Raw genomic sequence first — 20,205 nt, 5'->3', positions numbered from 1 at the left:
GTCGTCTGCACCGACCGTCCGCCATACCCGTACCCATGCGCACGCTACACTGGGTCGCGCTCGTTGTCTCTCAACCATAACGCGTGTGACTGGCGTGCTCGACTGTTCAAGCGCAGTGATGCCGAAGGCAAGTGCTTGGAGTTTGTCCTGCGTACTACAGTGCCTTGTCCGGCGCTACGCGGGCACGGTACGAGGCGAAGATCAATATCTGCGACGGTGTGGGACCCTTACACTCTCCGAGTCGGCGCGGATGCAACTGCAGATGTGGAGCTTCTTCCAGCGACAACTCAGGTGGACATCATCACTACCTGGTTTGTCTACCAGCTACGTCCCCTTGCAGCAAATGAAGGCCTATAAATCGCTGGAAGCACACAACTACTTTACTAGCGGCTGGGTGCGGAACATCGCAGCAACGCACTCCAGTCGGAGCGCGTCGTCGTACTGGGCGAGGTAAGGCAATAACGAACGAAAAGAGATTTTTGCGCGCCAGAATGCATAAAATACACCGAGCTTTTTCATTCTGCGGTGCCGTTCATACGAGGGCGTTGTTTTTTGTGCGGTCGAATGTAGGTGTTCAGTGTTGGTACTGCTAAGCGCCGAGATGTAAACATGATACAACCTTTCTAGTTCAGGTTGCACATTTAGATGCCGCAAACCGTCATGCGTGGGGTTAGTCTTGCGATCACCAAGCAAGCAAAATTTTCGAAAACTAATTTCAAGCAACTTTTTTTTTTCAGGTCAGCCATTCTCAGCGATCCGAGAGCCAGACCTGAAAGTGTGGTGCCTGGCTAATGTAGATGCAGCATCATTACTGCTCACTGCACCTGCATGGCAGGTGCAGGGGAAGCATGTTCGCACATTGGTGCTGTGCTGTTTGCAGTAGAAACATCGTACGCTTGAGAGAAACACGACATGCACAGGAAGAAAAAACGCATGGCTCCCAGCCACCGCCCTGGCACACAACCAAAACCGCCTAAAAGAAATAGATTTTTCATCATTAAGAAGAGAAAGAAGCAAATGGACACTGTTCACCTTCAGCCAAGAGCAGAAAGCACATCCACGTGCTCCCCACAAGCCCTTCCAGCTGTGCCATTACCTCCCAGTGATGAAGAAATTAAAGTCCTTTCATTCACGTCTTGCTGACGCTGGAGTTATGCCAGCAATCTTTAGGGTGCACCCGAATTATAGCAGTATGTTCGCGCCACCACGAGTGCTAGAGCCTCAACTGCTACGCAACTTGTTATTGGCAGAAGCACAGTCCGAGGACCTAGACACACTCAGTCACCGTGGTGAGGCGTTCCTTAAACAGCTTGTCATAAGTGAAGGAATGGTGAACCACGTAGAAAGTATCACAAGAGAACAGTCGAGTTGCCCCAAGTGTTTACGTATCGAGCGGGCAGAATAACCGCTTCTGTAGCAAAATCTGTGTGCTCGACGAGCTTGGACAAGACCTTCTGTAAGCCTCCTAAAGAAAATATGTTACCCAGAGCAACAGAAGTTTACCACAGCAGCGACATCTTGGGGATTGGAACATGAGTGTGACGCTATTAAAAGCTACGTGGCTGAAATGAAGCAGCATCACAGCGACTTCAGCACTTCAAGCCGGGAGTTTACCTGAGCGTGCAACACCCGTACCTTGCAGCAACACCGGATGCGTCTGTCAGTTGCACATGCTGCGGCAAGGGCATTGTTGAGGTGAAATGTCCATACACATTAGCCAGCAGAAGTATAGAAGAGGCAAGCAATGACACAAGTTTTTGTCTCAAGAATGAGAAATGGGAAGCTGACTTTGAGAAAAACACGCCAATATTACTATCAAGTACAAACACAAATGGCAGTCTGCAATGCGACCTATTGCGATTTGTTGTTTGGACTCCGTCGTCCGTCTTCATAGAAAGGGTGACCAAGGACAATAGCTTTCTGGACTCTGTGCTGGCCTCCACAAAAAAATTCTTCACACATGTGATCATGCCAGAACTCCTTGCAAGTTATTTCACTAGGAAAACTACAACAAGCAGTCAGAACAGTGAAAATGAGACGGTGTACTGCTTCTGCAGAGGGCCTGAATCTGGTAAAATGCTGGCATGTGAAGGCCAAAATTGCAAGTACAGGTGGTTTCACTACATCTGTCTTGGAATTAGGAGGGCGCCGAAACAAAAAGAGTGGTTTTGTGAGGAGTGCATTGCTGAGAAAAGCCAACACAAAGCTACGAATCTGAACAGAGCTGCAGTACCATTTAGCTGTTTGTCAAACGTGGTCAAGACTACACCTGGAGTGGCCAGTACAGCAACAAGTGTAAGCACAACGTAGCTTTGCGAGTGAAGATTTGTTGCCCATCGTGTGTGCATCAAGAAGTGGCCCATCGTGTGTGCAGCAAGAAATGGCTGTGTGAACACTACCAAACTCACTTTTTTGCAACTGCTAAATAAAGTATTTGTCTTTATGTGTGCAAATGCAGCACCTATACCAATGGAATGCCAGATTTCTGTCAACCACCTACAACCTAAGGTTTTGCAGGAATAGAAAAATTCTAGAATAAAAATGATAGTTAAGAGACAGTGGGATTGGCATGTCGGTACAACACGATAAAGAGTGCTTAACAGCGCAAACGACAGGAGGGAATAGAAGAGAGGAGACAGAGCGCTGTCTCCTCTTTTCTATCCCCTCCTGTCGTTTGCGCTGTTAAGCACTCTTTAAAAATGATAGCATCTTGCTGCTATTTATGCAATACTTTCAGCTACCTTTGCAGTGAGGAAGGGGGTGAAACCTTCAACATAGCAAACAGACGTGTGCTTTCGCACCACACAGGGTAGAGACGTCATTCATACTCCACCACGTAGTCAAATATTGTTCGAGATGAAGGTATTTGCAACTGAGCTTGAGAATGAATATGCATACATAGAAGTCTATCAAAGGACTCATTAGATCAATTGGCATGTTCATTTATAAGAAAACAGCAGAGGTGTACACTTTTTCTGAACATAAAAGGAAACTCGTGAATCTTGGTAAATACACTATGCAATGAGATTGACTCGACTGAAAACATCTTTATTGACACACAATGTTCTAACAACATGTCGGTGGACTGTCTTGTCCAGCAGTGCACTGATAATAGCTGCGTGATGGGGCCCCTCCACTAGCTAGTGCTGTTGGTCAAGAAATATACCTTGAGGGTGAGTCTTTATCGCATAAAAAAGTCACAAATGAAGATGTTCAATCGGCAAAGAACAGCAGCAGGACTATTTATGGAGGCAGTTTGGCATTTGCAGCGACGACCGAAGGACAAAGGTTGGTGAGGGCACAGCAAACTGTAACAATTTTATCAAGTGCAGTGAATGCATGTCCGGGCTTGCTAATGACATAATGAATTGGCTGGATAGCCTTCATTATCAAGTATTTGTTCCGTACAAGTCCTATTACGCGCTCAACATGGATGCGAACATTCGCCAGCTTCCTCGTCTTCTCTACATCCACTGCAGTGAGTTGTTTCTGTCCTCTAGTGAATGCAGGGATGTGGAGTACAGCACAGTACAAACCTAAGGTGTCCGCTATGTCGAAACCCCTGTCAGCGAGAACAACGTCTCCTTGTGACAAATGCTCCAAAATGCCGCAATGTTCGGTAATGTGTTTATCGCTTGCTCTCCCGCCCCACCCTTCAGAAATGTATGAAATGACCCCTTGTGGACAGATGCCAATTAAAAACTTGGCAGTGTTGCTGTTCTTATAGTTAGACCAAGTCTCGCTTCTTGGCTGCAAGGACGATGGCCTCTCAATTTTGATCTCGAAGCAGTCAATTATGACTGCCACTTTAGAGCCAAATGAGGTCAAAAAAGCTTGAGGCATTGTTTTTTGAATGTCCCTTCGTGACGGCCACACAATTTGCGTTTTCAGCCTTACAAAAGCTGCATCCAGCCACTTCTCGAAAGTCCTGCTGACTGTAGAACATGAAATATGAAATCTGTAGGCCAGATCTTGGTGCGGAAAGTTAAACTTAAGTTTCATTAAAAACATAATGAACTCCTCAAACTTTGGCAGCCCATTTTGTGGTGTATGTTTAACAGCAGGCTCAACCAGTTCGAATATAGCTAGTAGGGCTGGATAGTTCACAATTCCCGTATAAAAAGCAACCTTGGCATCATCTTGACGCAGAGACTCTTCCGTTACTTCAAGAAGCTCTTTTTGCTTCTTTAAGGTGTGCAATTCGGAAGAAAGCCTCCTGTTGTCTGCCTCGAGTGCTTCGATGCTTTGCCCCGTCAAATCTGTCTGCATATCAGTATGAGCTGCAAAAAAAAAAAACAAAGCTGAACTGAATTGAAGATTCACAGCAGGCAACATTACCACATTTTGTTGCAAACCTACTTTTGTCTGACTCCGAATCCGAAGTGGAAACTGGAAGCTCCATTCCACATTCCGGCTGACTTTCCGGGCTTGCACAGTTTCTGGCGGGGTCTCAGTAGCCAGCGGAGACTGCTGCACTGCTACGCTGGCTGCGGCAATGGCCCTTTCTTTTTTTTTGCTGCGCTCCTTCGAACGCTTGAACCTCGCTACATCTGTCACTGGTCTGTCACTACCGTGACCCAGATGCTGCGTCGGAGCCCAGTCAGGGTTTGAATCGTCCATCAACTGCGAAGGCCTGCCTGAAAATTGAGAGATACGATGGCGAGACTTAGAGCAACGCACCTTCGTTTTTTAGCGGTACACGGTGGGGTTGCACATGCGAAGCAGAAGCTAAATGAGTGTGCAGCACACGTAAACAGACTGCAGACGAGGATAGTTGACGTTCTGCGGAAAAGAGCGAAAGCGTACGTAAAGAGCAATCGATCGAGGACTCTAAGCAAGCATGCAATGTGAAGTAACAGAAGCGAGCGCCCAAGCCGCAGACGTAAACAGCGCACGAGATCTCCCGCGCGCGCGCATAGCAATGAATGGCATGCCTTGCCGATATCAATTTGTGAATGCATGCTGGTGTGCCTTTGCCTTACCTGTGATGAAGTGGCGACCGCAGACACGGACATTTTCCAGATTCTTTAGGTCTTTTCTATTAATACTGGCAAGCCAGAGACCCCTGCGTTTTTCGGAGAGAATCCTCGTCCTTTCACACTGCCGAGTTATTATTTTAGGCAAACTGTGCAATCCAACGTCTGTTCCATCGCAGCTGGCCCTCTTTGCACTCTTGCTTCTTGCTCGGCAACCAAATATTGCGCATATGGGCATGATTGCGACCGAAACAAAGAACACGGGGAGGCGCGTACACAGCCGTTTGCACGGCAACCCGACTCGCCGTATGCTCGTTGGTACCGAGCGATGGTGGACGTCGTACCGGAAGCCGCCGGAAGTGACGCGCGTGCAAGTTATGTATATGTACTGTAATAAGATCAGTGAGTGCACTTGTCGATAGTGCTGTGTGTGGTCGTCGTACCCTCCGTTCACGATCGAGAATCATGTCATTGTAGGTGCCGCTCTATGGTTCAAGCGCATTGCAAAGTACACTTGGCGTTGTCCTAAAGATTAGAAGTATTAAACCTTCCGTGAATATAGCCTTTTAGCGGCTCGGTGGTCAAAAAAGAGGCTCTCATGCACATGCGCGTTGTGGTTAGGTGTATAACTTCGGCACTGTCATTTATAGGTTACGCGACGAGCTTTAGTTGTTTACGGTCCTGGTCCCACTACAGAGAAATATTTCTGTCAAGTCACGTCTGACACTTCGGTACTCAAATTGTCCCCTAAAAGAAGAGAAAATGGAATGCACGGAAATCGCAAAACTGGGTGGCCTTGCGCAAATTTATCTTGTGGCGAAATTTATACAAAAACACTCGTTTAACTAGATTAAGATACGCGTTAAAGAGCCCTGATGATCAAAATTAATCCAAACGGCGTACTTTACATTTATGGCGACGTGAACAGCGCGCGAAACACACAAGGACGAGTAACCGACGAGGACTAGCGCTGACCTTGTCCTTGTGTGTTTCACGCGCTGTTCACGCCGCCATGGAATACCAACTAGCCCGGTCACACACCTTGTTTACATTTATGTCATAGTAGTTTCACGCGAAGCCACATCATTTTTTCTTTACATTACCTTGAGCGTTTGTGTTGCGTTGTTATCGACTGAAGGAAGGCAGCCGACATTATTCGCATGAAAAAACGTACTTTGGTCCCGTGAAATAACCGGGACTTTGTTACATTGCTGTCGTGCAAGTTATCAATCAAAGAAAGTTCCGTGCTGTACAGTTACCTTTGTGTTCTCTTACTGCAATAAAAACAAGCGCGTTCTTGTTAAACGTCTCCGAAGCGCTAAAGCGCTGTCAGCCACGTAGCTTTCCTCAGTAAACCTATCACTTGTTCTACATTTCATAGAAAACCTAATAAGAAATGCGGATGAATATTTCAGCACACAGTGCACAAAGTGCTATTTGAACTCATCGTGCAGGAATAAGTGCGTTCTTTTTGTCGCGAGGTATCCAGATGAACAAGAAGTAAATACCTAAATCAGTCGCACTACAGCAGTGCGTGGTAGGTGGAACACAAGCTAAACATGTACAAATAAAACAACAAATAAACAAAATCCATTGCGAAAACGACGACTGTTACTGAAGGCGAGCAACCCGTTTGTTGGCAGGATGCGCTTCTCTCACAAGTAATAGCACCGTTTGGCGCGCTTCGTGCATTAATTCGGGAATGAAGAGCGCACATATTGCCAGAAAGCTGCAGTCAACACATTTTGTTTGCCTGAAATCGGGTCAAATCGTTCACAATGAAGCGCTGTTGTGTGCGTTTGTATACGCGCCGACAACCGCCTGTCCACACTAGCGCGGCGACGGTGCTGCCACCTGTAGCCCGATCTTGCGGCGAATAACAAGTGACAATAAAAATAAAACCCCACAGTCTACAGCTGCGATTCGGACCCGGGCCTTTTGAGTGTTAAGCGGCCATTCTACCTCTGCACCACTTTCGTGGAGCCGCGCGCAACTGTTAAACGACGACACATTGCAGGCTACCGATCGCAGAGCCGGCTTCACTTTCTGTACTACATCGATGCTGCGGCCGTTCCGAGCACTCCTCTGTTCTAGTACACTCTACCTCCGGTTAGCGATCTCTTATGTTCCAATAATCTCTGGTTAACAAAGCGGCTCATCTGTCCTACGCAGAAGCGGCTGCAGCTAAAAGCAACCTTATACAGCGCACCTGTATGGCAATCAGTGAATTTGTTGATGTGTTTTAGGAAACAAATGTCTGTCGGTTTCTTGTCTATTACTCGCTCAATCTTTCTCGGAACAGCGGCACAAATCTTACCCAGCTTAGTGGCAGCCGTAAAAACAACATTAACGCAGCATCTACTTCCCACTTTATTTTTTAGCCTGTGAGATACGCAATGAATTTAAGGAATACCTACGACACGTTTTTCCCGACTACTTTCTGCGACCATGCTCGAACTTAACAAAACGAACTTCTTTATACGTTAAGCGCCAGTAGCCACTGCAATGCGAGGATGACCTACTTTTAAAAGACGCGTAACCTGTTTGTTAAAGTTGGCACTCATTTTGTGCTCACATTACTTGGTGAAGGAATAGCGATAGTGTAGCAGAAGCTGCTATACCAACGCTGCTACAGCTGTTTAAAATGCTGCTACAGCTGCAGCTGTTTAAAACACGCTGCTACAGAAGCTACTATATGTCTGGTATAAAGCTTAATGACATGAAACAAAACAAACAAAATCACAACAATATACCAAACTTTGACTAAAAATTGTTTTGTATGCGAGCTCGTTGGTTAGAACCTGTCTCAAAAACGGCGCTAATTTACACACGGACACGAGGACGGCCGCTGCATATCCTCGTCCTCGTGTGTCGCCTCCTTGTCCGTGTTTATTAGCACCAACAGACGAGAAAGCCAAGGAAAGTACAGGAGAAGTTATCTGTAGTACTTGTGATGTAAATGTGAAGAAAGTAAGAGTAAGCATGGTAAAGCGTAATTTCACGGGGAACATTTGACATGTAGGTAGAGTAAAGTCACCTCATGCTGTAAAGAATTCTTTTTATTTATCGATTTTTTCAGTGTTCTACGCTTACATTATTACCTGCCGCCATTTCAAAAAGCTTTTATGATGGTGCCGTTTTGAATTATGCCACGACACGGTCGGAATAATGCACTACTTTTAATGAACACTTAGTAGCACGTTAGTGCTAAAATGCGTAATTTCACTCACAAGCGTGGTAACCAGCAGCAAACGAGACCACGGGTGCTCCTGTTCTCTGTGATCAGCGTCACGGGTTGGTATCCGCTGCTTGTGGAGCAGAAATTGTGTGCCGTCCAGCTGCAGGGAAGAGATTCAAGGGCCAGTCGGGACGTGTCTGGTTGATGCGGTGGCACATCAGCATTGGCTGCGGCCAATGAGATATTCGAATTTGTTAACAGCGAAGGCAGAACCAAAGAGGACAGCCTAGAATGTTGCTTTTGTTCTTGATCGTCGTCAGTGGCTCATACCCACTACTTCTGCCACAAGGTTTACAATGATTAGATATGAGTATCGGTCTTCTAATGGTATCGTGTAGTTACGAGTGAACAATAAGCTCAGAGGGAGGTAGGAAAGTCCAGGACGATTATGTGATAGAAACCATTTTGTGGTACGCGTTTAGCGTTGAGCCCCGGACAGAATCAGTACAGGCGAAGCGATCAGAGGTCAAAGCGGAGCAAGCGCGAGCACCAACAACAACTGTCCTCGTCTTCGTCTTTCCCTGCCGCTCCTATCTGCGCCCTATCCAAATTCAAACCACTCCCCGCGGAAAAGGAGCCATCCTGGTGACCTTAGCAATAGGGACAACTGGCGGGTCATAGTGTGGCTTCAGTCGGTTAACGTCAACAGTCTCGCGGTCGCGATGGGGCAGTCCGTTGATTATTCAGCAGGGTCATTAATATTGCCACGCGCTTTCTTGTAACCGACTTGTTGCACGTATAACCACTGTCTCGCGCGCGCCGCACCGGAATGTCGAACATTCCGAATTGTATTGGTTTGTTTTTTAGCTTTCTATAGCACTTTATACTTCCTACTTAAATCACAAGCAACATGATCAAAACAGTCCCGAAAGTTAGTTTTCATTTTTACTAGAATCTTGTGACATGTTCTGATCAACTGTTGATCCCTTTATTGGTTATGTTTCTCATCATACTTGGACCTTAAGTCGCCTCTGAGAAATTTTCAGCAAGTTGAATGTTCTCCCATAACTTTATGACACAATGTGGCAGACAATTAGGCATACACTGGAAACTCAAATGTGTGTCCAGTGCAGCTCTTATCTGCTGCACTTTAGTATGAGAACATCACTTTATGTAGTATGATGTTCTGAAACTGAAATTTAGAACAAAGCAGAATTAGTGAAAGGTCTTTGTATTTATTTATTGATACTCTCAAGACCCAAGGGCATTTCAGAGTGCTTTTTAGCTTCTAGGAATAGCTATACTTACATATGGTGACATGAGTAACGTCGTTATTGCGCATGTATGCATTATTAATCTGCATTTGCTGTGTTTCTGAAGTATGCATCATCTTTCTCATTTTTTTCTGCTAAGTTGAGGAGTGGAGCATTATAATCCAAGCCAAGCATTTTTTTTCTCATGGTAATATTGTGTAACAGTACTGCTGGTATGCTCATGCTTGGAATCTCTTATAGTATTTCTTTTCGCTGTTTCTGGATATCTTATATTGACTCTCTTTTTTGTTGTATTCTTAGGATCAAGTGGTTGTGACGAGTAGCCGTGTTGCAGGATGAAGCCTTCAAAGGGAACTTCGTTGAAGACTTTTGTTCAGCAATTTTTCATTCACATCACTTCGAAGCGTTCAAGGCGAACTTCATTGAACTTTGAAGCTTTCATAATGAAGCTTTCAAGGCGAACTTCGTTGAAGACTTGTTCAGGAATTTTTTATTCACATAACTTCAAAGCCTTCAAAGCGAACTTTGTTCAAGACTTCTGTTCAGTAATAATTTATTCACATAACTTCACTTACATTACCCTTACATTCAAAGACTGATTTAATTTTATGTTCAATAAATGTGTTTGAAAACAATGTGGTGTCTGCTGCAATAAATCTCTCAGGTCTTAAGAACTCAGCATAAACATGCAGGTTAGACGGCAGCTTGTGCTTGATGATAATGCCAGGCTGTTTGCGGCTTACTTTACCAAACATTGCTAAAATTTTTTGAATTAGAACTTTTTTCTATGCATTTCCTCAGGCTTGCTGCGCGTATAGTTTTGTGTGCTAGAGACCTGCGCTCCCACTGCAGTCTGGCTCTTAGCTGGTGTGCTACACTTATAGAAAGCATCAACGCCGTGAGGCTCGCCTTAAATTTGTCGTGTGACAGCAATCCGGCCAGCCTCACGCCTTTGATGCTTTCTATAAAGTACAGTCGAGCGGCAATGCGCAAGACTACCATGGGACCGCAGGTCTAACACACCAACTACATGCGGTAAGTGTGCGAAGTGCATGAAAAAAGCTTTTATTTACTAAATAACAATGTCTATGTATATCTATTAAATGTCCATTCAGTGTCCATGTGCAACGTGCCTGCAACATTACTCGGTCGAGCTTTTTATAGTTGCGGGTACATCTAATCTTCGTAATTTGGATTTCTATGGATATCTAAGAGACATTTACAATGTCCACGAGAAACATACCATGGATTTCTATGGATATCTAAGAGACATTTACAATGTCCACGAGAAACATACCATGGATGTCTACACAATATTTGTGATTCAGTGGGCAGAGCCTGTCTGGAAATAACTCCCTTGGCAAATTCTCGGACGGTTGCCCTAGAATCGCTGTGGATCCTCGATCTATTTGGGTCTAAAAGTGCCAGTGCGATGGCTACTTGCTCAGCAATTTCCGATTCTGTGGTGTAGGTGCAACCCGAGTTGACGAGCTCACCTTCGCCGTTCGTAAGTACTACTGTGAAGGCTCGTTTATTGGACATGAAAGCCGCGTCGACAAACGAGCATTCTTCGGCCTGATTTTTAGCTTTTTCTAGCAGGGCTTTGGCTCTGGCTTGCCTTCTGCTCACATTATGAATGGGGTGAACATTCCTTGGAACAGGCAGAACTGTTATATTCTCCCTCAGATTGTTGGGAATTTCTTTATGGTTGTTATCTATCGCTGTAATTGGTATACCAATCCGTGTATGTGCCGTCCTGATCGCGTGGTGGAGAGTTTAATGAACTGGGCTCTTTCTTGTGCCTCTGCTATTTCTTCTACTGTATTGTACATCTCGAGCTGCATGAGCCTGTCAGTTTCGGTGTAGCCACCAGAATTAGTAGTTTAGCCTGGCGTCAAATAGTATCAATGTCGGTAGGTGCGCCATAGAAAAATTAACTTTGTAAAGGCGTCTATTGACGGCGGGATTGACGGCGACGATGCACAACGTCGAGTCACAACGGAGCGCAGACTCGCAGACTCTCACGAGCACGAGCACGAGGGGCGTGCTCTCCGAGAAGAGACGAAGAGCGCGACCCACTAGAAGGCGCTCGAGAGGACGACCCATTACAACGTTCCAATGCTTCTCTACAATTACCCCGGGTACGAAAAGGGAGCCCTGCAGCCAAAAGTCGGCTGATCTGATTAGTGAAGCTCCCTTGCATCTTGTGAGTGCACGATTTTCTAAGAGCCGCAGGATTCCCCAAGTCGCTCTTGACTGCAGTGGCTGAAACGCTAATTCAGAAAAGGAAAACCACCAAGAGGGTGGACGCCATACAGGACAAAGTGAGGCCTGTGGTTGTCCCGTATATGTACCGGATCACCCATCAACTCAAGAAAGTGGCAAGCAGACATGGTGTCTCTATTGGCGTTGTCTGCCCCGAACAAGCTTTCCAAGCTATGCTCCCGCACTTGCGGTGTGAGCAGAGAAGGGTGCCAAATCCGACACGGTGTGGCCGAAGTCCCGTGTGCCGTCGGCGTGGTTTATGCCATCCCGCTTTCGTGTGGTAAGACCTATGTCGGTCAGACTGGAAGATGCGTCAATGAGCGGCTCAGGGAACACGCACAAAAGATTAACAAGAGTGCAGATAAAGGAGCCCATCTTGTGGCTCATATTAACACTTGCTACAATAGTGAGGCACGATTTGAAGGGACGTCGATCCTTGGCAGGAGCCACAATGAGCATGCGCGGCTGGCTTTAGAAGCCTCTCATATCAGAAAAAGGGCTCATCTTTGCATAAGCGACACGTCTCTGTCCCTGCACTCATCTGAGTTTGATTTCATTTCATCGCGTATGTAATACACTCATTCATTGTTTCCACCTTGTTTCAGTTTTGTTTTTATGTTGATTGCGTGGCGCATGTGCATGCGGTAAGGCTGCCTTGGAGGTATATATGCATTGACAATCGCCGTAATAAAGTCAGTTGATAGTCAGCGCTTGTGTATGTCGTTTCTTTCTTTGTGGTGCGTCGTTGCGTTTGCGCTGTAAATGTACTTCTAGAACTATGAACCAACTAGGCCCAAAAGAAGTTTTACTAAAGTTCCTTTCTAGTGCAGTGGGTCCCTCTTTCTGCGTGTCTTCTCCGTGTGTTTCATCTTCTGCTGTCGTCAATGCACTCCTCAGCCACATCATACTTGCGACGTGTCGTGCCAGGCTGTATGGGTTCTGCCTGCGTAAGGGGCTTGTGCCGTCAGATGTGAAAGCTTTTTCGGCTCTGTGACCCAGTCCTGGACCCATGTCAAGAGACCGTGCAAGTTATTACGTTCGGAACTATGGCGGCAAGTGCGAGTCTTTCAGGACTGGCTTTGGGCGCTTTGCCATTCAGCTGATCCTGAGTGGCTGGCTCTGAAGAAGTACCACTCCTGTGTTCGACTCGCGGCTCAACTAACGGAAGCAAATTGGAACAGTATGGTGAGACTTTTGTGCCGCTCTGGTGAAAAATCTGATCCTGTTGTAAAGAAAAGTGTGAAGAAGCTTGGATATGTTAACCTGCCTGATGACGTGGAACACTAGCTGGCGAAAGGCCCTAAATTTTGTATTCCTTCGTATGTTCCTGCGCATGATCTGATTGCAATAAATAGAAATATCGCTTCTAAGGCGAAGCAAGAGTCCCGCGATCAATGCCTTCTTGAAGGCGTAGTAAGTGTACACAAATCTGTGCCAAAAGGCCCACCCCGGCGTTCAGATGTTAGTGTTCGGCGTACGTCATCCTTTCTGAGAGCTAACGCCCTCTGCCTCATGCAGGCTGATAGAGAGGGGGGCTTTGTTGTAGTGGAAAAGGCATTTTTAACGAGAAAGCGCTGCAGGCGGTGTCAAAAAGCTTTGTTCCTGTTGGAAGCGGGAGGTTCGAGTCAAATCAAAGTTTGTAGATGTTGTAAAAATTGGAATTAACGTCGCTTGCGAAAACCATAGAAAATAGCAGAGGCAAGTCACTGACAGTGTTTTTCACGGCCAAGCCCACAAGACAGAAGTGCCTTTTAGAACCATCGTCAGCGAATCAGGGTGCTGGCAACACAATGTTAGCATGTTCTTACAGAAAAAATTGAAGTCGCTAGTGTACAGTGATCCCTTTCGCACAAAAAAAAATCTAGATGATGTGGTGCAGTTCTTGCGTTGTGCGCATCTTGGTGTTGTGCGCATCGTGATGGCGCAGTGTGGCATGCCTATAAATTGACTTCGTGAACTGACAATAAACAGTTGGTAGTCTACAGGGGCGTAGCCAGAAGCTTTTTTTTCTTTGGGGGGGGGGGGGGGGGTTCAACTATACTTTTTGTATGTTCGTGCGTGCGTTGTATGTGTGCGTCTATATATAAGCAAGCAAAATTTAAAATTTTCGGGGGGTTTGAACCCCCCACCCCAACCCCCCCCCCCCGGCTACGCCCCTGGTAGTCCGCGCTCTTTCCCGTCCCCCTCCTTCTTTTCTGCTGGTTGCGCAGCAAGACGAGTTTACAAGGTTCGAACGTACAAGGAAACAGCAGGTTCTCAGCGCTAGATGCAGCAACTAGTGAAATAAAACAACACCGATATCAGAAGCAGTGTAGCCACGATAAGAGAGAGAGGAACATTTTAATGAAAAGAACAAGGACGACGATAAGCACACACAGATGATAAAATCACTGTCTGCGTTATTAACTCTGTCGTCGTCGTCTGACTACGAGGTGCCATCTAACCGATGCTTTCCAGTTTTTTAGGCAAACATTCTCATCAGCGTTGATCAGACCCCTACATTTCGTTACTTGCCTACACACAGGGACGAAATATTTTAACACGAAAGAGTTTTTGCCGGGGTCCACCAAGACTTTCATGACGTATTTCCGTAAGCAAAATGAACGTCATCAAATGGCAAAGAAAAAAAAACATAAGAAAAAGTTCCGTTGGCAAGAGTCGAACCATGACCTCTCGGTCCGCGACGATGGCTGGCGGGCGTTTAGCCCACTGAGCTACCGCCAAACACATAAAGCAGGCTACATGGACGCACCTTTTGTTTTTCACACTTTCCTCTCACAGTGCTCTTGGATGGGCGGATTGCTATGCGCATCCCCTTTAAAACGGGGCGGTGACATGTGTGCCACGAGGCTCGAAAACAAGAAAACATTACACCATCTCCCACTGAAGGGAACCATGTGGGGATGCGAAGGGAGCGCTTGGGTTGACCTAAAGTTCCGTTCATCACGGACTCTTTCTCAATGTAAGGCGTCCTTCAAGTGGAGCACACCATGAAATCACTGTAGTTGCTGTTGCTGTTATCGTCCTGAACTCTTGTTGGAGCACGCAACGCGTGTTCATCGCGCGTCTGCAGAATCTCGTTCCCCGACGCCATCACGTGATTGCTGAGAGGGTGTAAGGGGGAGGGGCCACAGCTTCTTACCCAGCCCCTTGCACAGGCCGAATGCGCTAGCACGTGCCAGCGCGTTCTGACTAGGATACAACGCGTTGTTTCATCGCGCGTCTGCAGGATCTCGTTCCCCGACGCCATCACATGATTGCTGAGAGAGTGTAAGGGGGAGAGGCCACAGCGTCTTACCCAGCCTCTTACACAGGCCCGAACGCGCTAGCGTGTGCCAGCACACATGATTTTGCCTCCGTTACGCCAAGCTAGAACAGCATACGGCAGCCCGGGCCCCTAAAATGCTCGCTCGGCTGTCGCACCGCGTTCCCCGCTCGCCCTGCGAGAATTCACGGCCAGGCTAGAGGAAGACACGACGCGCGTAGCGCTTCTCTTCGCGTTTCACGGCGCTTTGAAGAAGTGCATATCGAGTATCAGTGTTTATTACGTGCTTGTTGATGCCATATTTGCGCGGCATTCACCACATGCGGTGTCCACGTATATGTTAAGAGCTTGAGCTACCACAAGGGTTAAATCATGATCATGGGCGTTAGTCATCGGTACGGAGATGTGCCACTAGGCGTCAATGTAAGTGCTTCCACATCAAGCGGTGCTTTATCTGCCAAACAACAATAGACATTGTAGAAGCTCTCATATACCAATGCACTATAAACAATCAACTACTTCTGTGACGACACCTTTCACTTTCGTGTTATACCGATTCCTATGACAGAGGAATCAGCCATCTTTTTTTATCTCATTACCCAAACTGTTGCTTTCGGAAAATTACACAGGCTCTGACAACGCTCCTGTATTCTAACCCTGTATCATAACTGCCAAGAACAAATAGGCAGATGGGCGCGTGTATAAATCGGCGCCTTCAGACCAGTTGTCGGGCGCGCGTGAAACTTGTCCTCCGTCCTGCAGGTGACCACTGTGCGACTCGAGCATTTCGGATTCCCCTGCAAGTGCTAGTTGCTATAGGAACGGGAGATAAAATCCTTTCTGTCTTGAAGCTGAGTCATTCCACCGATAGACTGGCGTTGTCGTCATTCGACCGATGGGTGGGCGCCGTGCAACTTTATGTGGCTGATCCCGCCCTCGCGAGTGTCCTCACCTTAAGAGAATGTATGACTTGCACCGTTGGCCGGATTCACGCAGACGAGGAATGATCCGTCACGTCACCGTCACGAAGCAGCGTTTTCTCGCCACTTTCTCCTGAGCGCGCAGACGGTATTATCCAATGGTCTTAACGTCACCGGCGCACCGCTTTTAAATGCGAAGCATTTCTCAGCGAACCTTTGGCACTTTGAGTGTTTCTATCTATCTATCTATCTATCTATCTATCTATCTATCTATCTATCTATCTATCTATCTATCTATCTATCTATCTATCTATCTATCTATCTATCTATCTATCTATCTATCTATCTATCTATCTAGCCGCCTATGTCTGGGCGCTCTCAAGAAAGCCTCCTAAACTTGGTGTAGACCGAAATTGGCATGGGAGGGTAAGAGGATTTCACGAATATGACTGTGTGGTCATGACATGAATAACGTGAAAATTCTGTCGCGCACGTCGTCAAGCCCTTTCCTCCATACACGTGTGGCACATACCCGTTAACCACAGGTCACGGCGTACGGGTATGCGCCACAGGTGATCGACAGCTTACATTTACCCAGGAACGGCGAGAACAGACATTGGATTAGATTCCATTGGAAAAAATCGCAACATATCCACGGGTGAATGATGATGAGTCGGGCGAAGCTCCGGAGGGAATCATCGGTAAACCGTGAAGCTCTTCCGTGAATTCGCCCAGTACATCATATAAAGAGTGTGAAACATCGCGGGTGAGGTTCTCGAACCAAAGTCGATCACACACGTCGCAGCTGTGGCCAAACGAATGAGCGAGAAGTGCCCGCTCGAACCGCGCGTCGGCTCCGTGAATGTGAGACCGCTGGCGCCGCTTCCCGCGCACGAGCACCATTAAGGTCTGCCAGGCGCCGCGCTCGCTTCGCCGCCGCTTCTCGGGCTCGCGCCGCGGAATCCTGGCGACGAGCACGAGCCGCCGCGGCCCTCCGCGCCCTCCGCTCCGCTCGTCAATGCCCCACCAACGATCCGACACGTACGGCGCGATCCAGGAGACTGAGAGAGGCACTGGTTCCCTGCAACCCAGGCACAGCCCGCGCAGCAGCCGATCGGAGAGTAGCGGCACTTCCACCGCGATCTAGTGGCGATTAACACAAGTGCACTATTGCACACACTTCTATTGAACCAACACAGATTGTGTATAGCGCCATCTAGAATATCATCAGTCAGCTGCAGTTTGTATGTACTTCTATGAGACAGCGCCATCTATTATACTGTTCGGGAGATACTGCCGGTTACGCCTGACATGGGACAAGGTTAGACTAAGAAGAGCTACGCCCCTAAAACTTTATTAACAAAGTCCGGAGGCGTGTGCCTCAGCACACGGCGGGCCGCTCCCACGACGGGACAGTCAGGCCGAGACCTACCGCCGCATCGTCGGCCCTCTGCACAGCCCAAAGTTGTGACTGAATGTTCGGACTCCTCAGAGCGGAGCCCCACTTGCTGGCCGATGCTGTATCAGTGCCACGTACCGAGGGGCACTCCCAGAGCATGTGGTGTAAGGTGGCTAAACCGCCACATTTCGTACATGAATTAGTTAAATAAACATCAGGATAAAGCTTGTGCAGAAAGGCAGGGTTAGGATACGTTTCAGTTTGGAGCAATCTCAGTGTCAAAGCCTGCGCCCTGTTTAACTTCCGAGCTGGAGGCGGAAAGACTCTCCTACCCATAGCGAAATGTACAGTAATTTCATTGTACGTGGTCGGTTGATCCCTATTTACCAATCCTCCAGGTTGACCCAGAAGTCCTCCATGGTCGCGGATAGTTAACCCTCGCGCCCTGGAGTGGGCCAGCTCATTGAGTTTGATAATCCCTCCTACCATGAACATTATCAATTGGCTTCACGGGGCCCAAACAGCGGATCTACGTCAATGAACAATTGACACCACACAACAAACGCCTTCTTGGCGCAGCCATCGGAAGGAAAAGGGAACGTCTTGGAAATACGTGTGGACAAAGAACGGCAGCATACTAGCACGCAAAACGGAGACTTCCGATGCCATTCGGATCAACTGTCAAGCCGATTTGTTGAGAATGACGTAGTCCGACGTCATAACTACTCATCCATGCATGACTTGTTTGTTCTTTTCTCGCCTCTGGAAAATTGCCCGGGTACCACACCTCTTTTCACGCCCTCACAGCTTAATACAGATGCTGGCACAGAGAAAAATAAATTGAAAATAATACATTTCAACATGCAATCTGCTGTGAACAAAGTTGATCAATTGACCCATTTTTTGGCAGGCTTAACAAACTCGTTTGACGTCATCTGTTTTACCTGAAACGTGGTATCGTCATGAAACTGACGTTTTGCGCATGCCCGGTTATAATTCTTTTTATGTTAACCGTACAGCCAAAGAGGGGGGGGGGGGGAAGGAGTCGCCCTACTGGTGAAAAACATGTCTGTGAACTGAACACTGCTTTTGTAACGCTGATATTGAAGTGCTAACTGTGAAGTCGGCCTGTCAAACATTTTCTGTCCTTTATCACCGCCCTCAGGGAAACTATCCACATTTTTTTTATTTCTTTGAACGTGAGATGATCTTTTTCAATTCAGAAAAATTTTCTTCTTGTATAGCTGGAGACGTCAACATAGATATGAGCACTTCCAGCATAGCGCAGCAACAGTTGTCATTGCTCATCCAGGCTACGGTTTTCACAATGTAATTAATAGTCCTACACGAATCACTCCTACTTCTCTTCGGTGCTAGACCTTATAATTACTAATAGCGATAGTGCGCTCTTTTCGGGCCGCGTTGCAGTAGATATAATTGACCACTTGCCTGTTTTCTTGTTTCTGGAAAAGCAAATGTGTTAAAAAGCAAATGCAAAGGCTCAACGGCAACTTATCTCTCTACAGAGGCTCCAACAATTCAGGAACCGCATTGCTTTAGTGGATTGGGCTCCCGTATACAGAGAAAACACAGCGTAGGGTGCTTACCGCAAATTCCTAGAAATTTTTTTTTATATACAACGAGTGCTTTCCCATTGTTGCCATAAATGCATCTAAGAATGCTCGTAAACCCTGGATGACCAATCAGCTTACACGACAAGTGAAAAAGAAACACAAAAGATGTTTGCGATGTTCATTAAAACAAGAGACGCAGACGTACTAGCAGAGTACAAATCACTGCGTAACCGCTTGAATAGAGAAATTAGGGTAGCTAGAACTGCTTACTACATTGATTTATTTGATAGAAATCTTTCTAAAAAGCCAAAAGAAAAATGGAGATGCCTTAATATGCTTTTAAATAGAAACACGCATGGCAGGAATATAACAAGTTTAGTAATTGAAGGCAACGAAACATCCGGCTCGCATCTCGCCAACTCATTTATTAAATTTTTCTCTGAGGTAGGTCACAGTGATTTCAATGCTGGAATCTCTAGTTTTCTAGGCGACAAACTAATACCATCCCTATTTTTTGCCCCAACGGATGAAACGGAAGTTTTTTCGATATGCAGGAAGTTAAAAGATACCTCTAGTCTTGATGCGCACAATATTAAAAGTCGGCCAGTGAAGTTTCTTCCGGATATAATACGCCTTGTCTAACATACATATCTAACACCGCACTTACAACAGCTCACTTCCCTGCGGATATGCAACTAGCCAGGGTGACCGTGATTTATGAAAAATGAGACAGGAACACTTTGGGAAACTACAGGCCAGTGTCTATTCTTCCGCATTTTTCTAAGGGGTTAGAGCAACTTATCCGCGTTCGTCTCAAATTTTGAGACACAGCTCTTAACTCTTGGTATTTTTGTTGATTTCAGCAAAGCCTTCGACTGCTTTAATCACGACATTCTTTTTGCGAAATTCGAGCACTATGGTGTACGTGGACACGCCCTTAACCTAATAAAGTCATACCTCGGTTCACGGTCTCAGTACGTAGTCATTAACCATTACGCCTCACAGATTCTAAGCATTGCGAATGGCGGCCCTCAGGGTAGCATTGTGGGGCCGCTGCTATTCAATGTATGTATAAATGATGTTCCTAAGATAAGCACTCATGCGAATTACATTATACATGCAGACGACACCAGCTTATTTTTTTCTTCCAATAATATACGACACTTAGCAGAAATCGCAAACGACGCGCTCTCACCACTTACCATGTGGTCATCAGTTAACTCTTTGAAACCAAACAAACAGAAAACAAAAGCAGTACTTTTTCTTCCTAAAAGAAAAAGTATTTCTACGGCCCTCCTTCTACCTAGGCGACACTGTGATCGAGTACGTAGACACCTTTAAATCATTAGGGATA

General features: G+C 46.5%; 1 protein-coding gene across 1 annotated transcript; it reads right to left on the bottom strand.

Moving 5' to 3' along the window:
* Positions 1–3,127: 3,127 nt before the first annotated feature.
* Positions 3,128–5,214, bottom strand: LOC119377213 (uncharacterized). The gene is made up of 4 exons (XM_037646787.2): positions 4,983–5,214; positions 4,469–4,637; positions 4,360–4,427; positions 3,128–4,280 (listed from the first exon to the last, which is right to left on the bottom strand). Exons 1-4 carry the CDS (start codon positions 5,212–5,214, stop codon positions 3,244–3,246), a joined length of 1,506 nt encoding a protein of 501 aa, XP_037502715.2. The 3' UTR covers positions 3,128–3,243.
* Positions 5,215–20,205: the final 14,991 nt, after the last annotated feature.

Source organism: Rhipicephalus sanguineus, unplaced genomic scaffold, assembly GCF_013339695.2.
Source record: "Rhipicephalus sanguineus isolate Rsan-2018 unplaced genomic scaffold, BIME_Rsan_1.4 Seq406, whole genome shotgun sequence".
NCBI classification, from domain to species: domain Eukaryota; kingdom Metazoa; phylum Arthropoda; class Arachnida; order Ixodida; family Ixodidae; genus Rhipicephalus; species Rhipicephalus sanguineus.
The sequence above is the reverse complement of the archived record's forward strand: the minus strand, read 5'-3'. Positions and strand labels throughout refer to the sequence as shown.

What these genes read in the sequence shown, in the direction of transcription:
- LOC119377213 (XM_037646787.2), bottom strand. Translation starts at nt 5,214, where the DNA reads ATGCCCATATGCGCAATATTTGGTTGCCGAGCAAGAAGCAAGAGTGCA. An exon ending in GCCAGCGTAGCAGTGCAGCA is followed by an intron (nt 4,428 to 4,468) that starts GTCTCCGCTGGC and finishes AAACTGTGCAAG; the next exon opens with CCCGGAAAGTCAGCCGGAAT. An exon ending in GGATTCGGAGTCAGACAAAA is followed by an intron (nt 4,281 to 4,359) that starts GTAGGTTTGCAA and finishes TTTTTTTTGCAG; the next exon opens with CTCATACTGATATGCAGACA.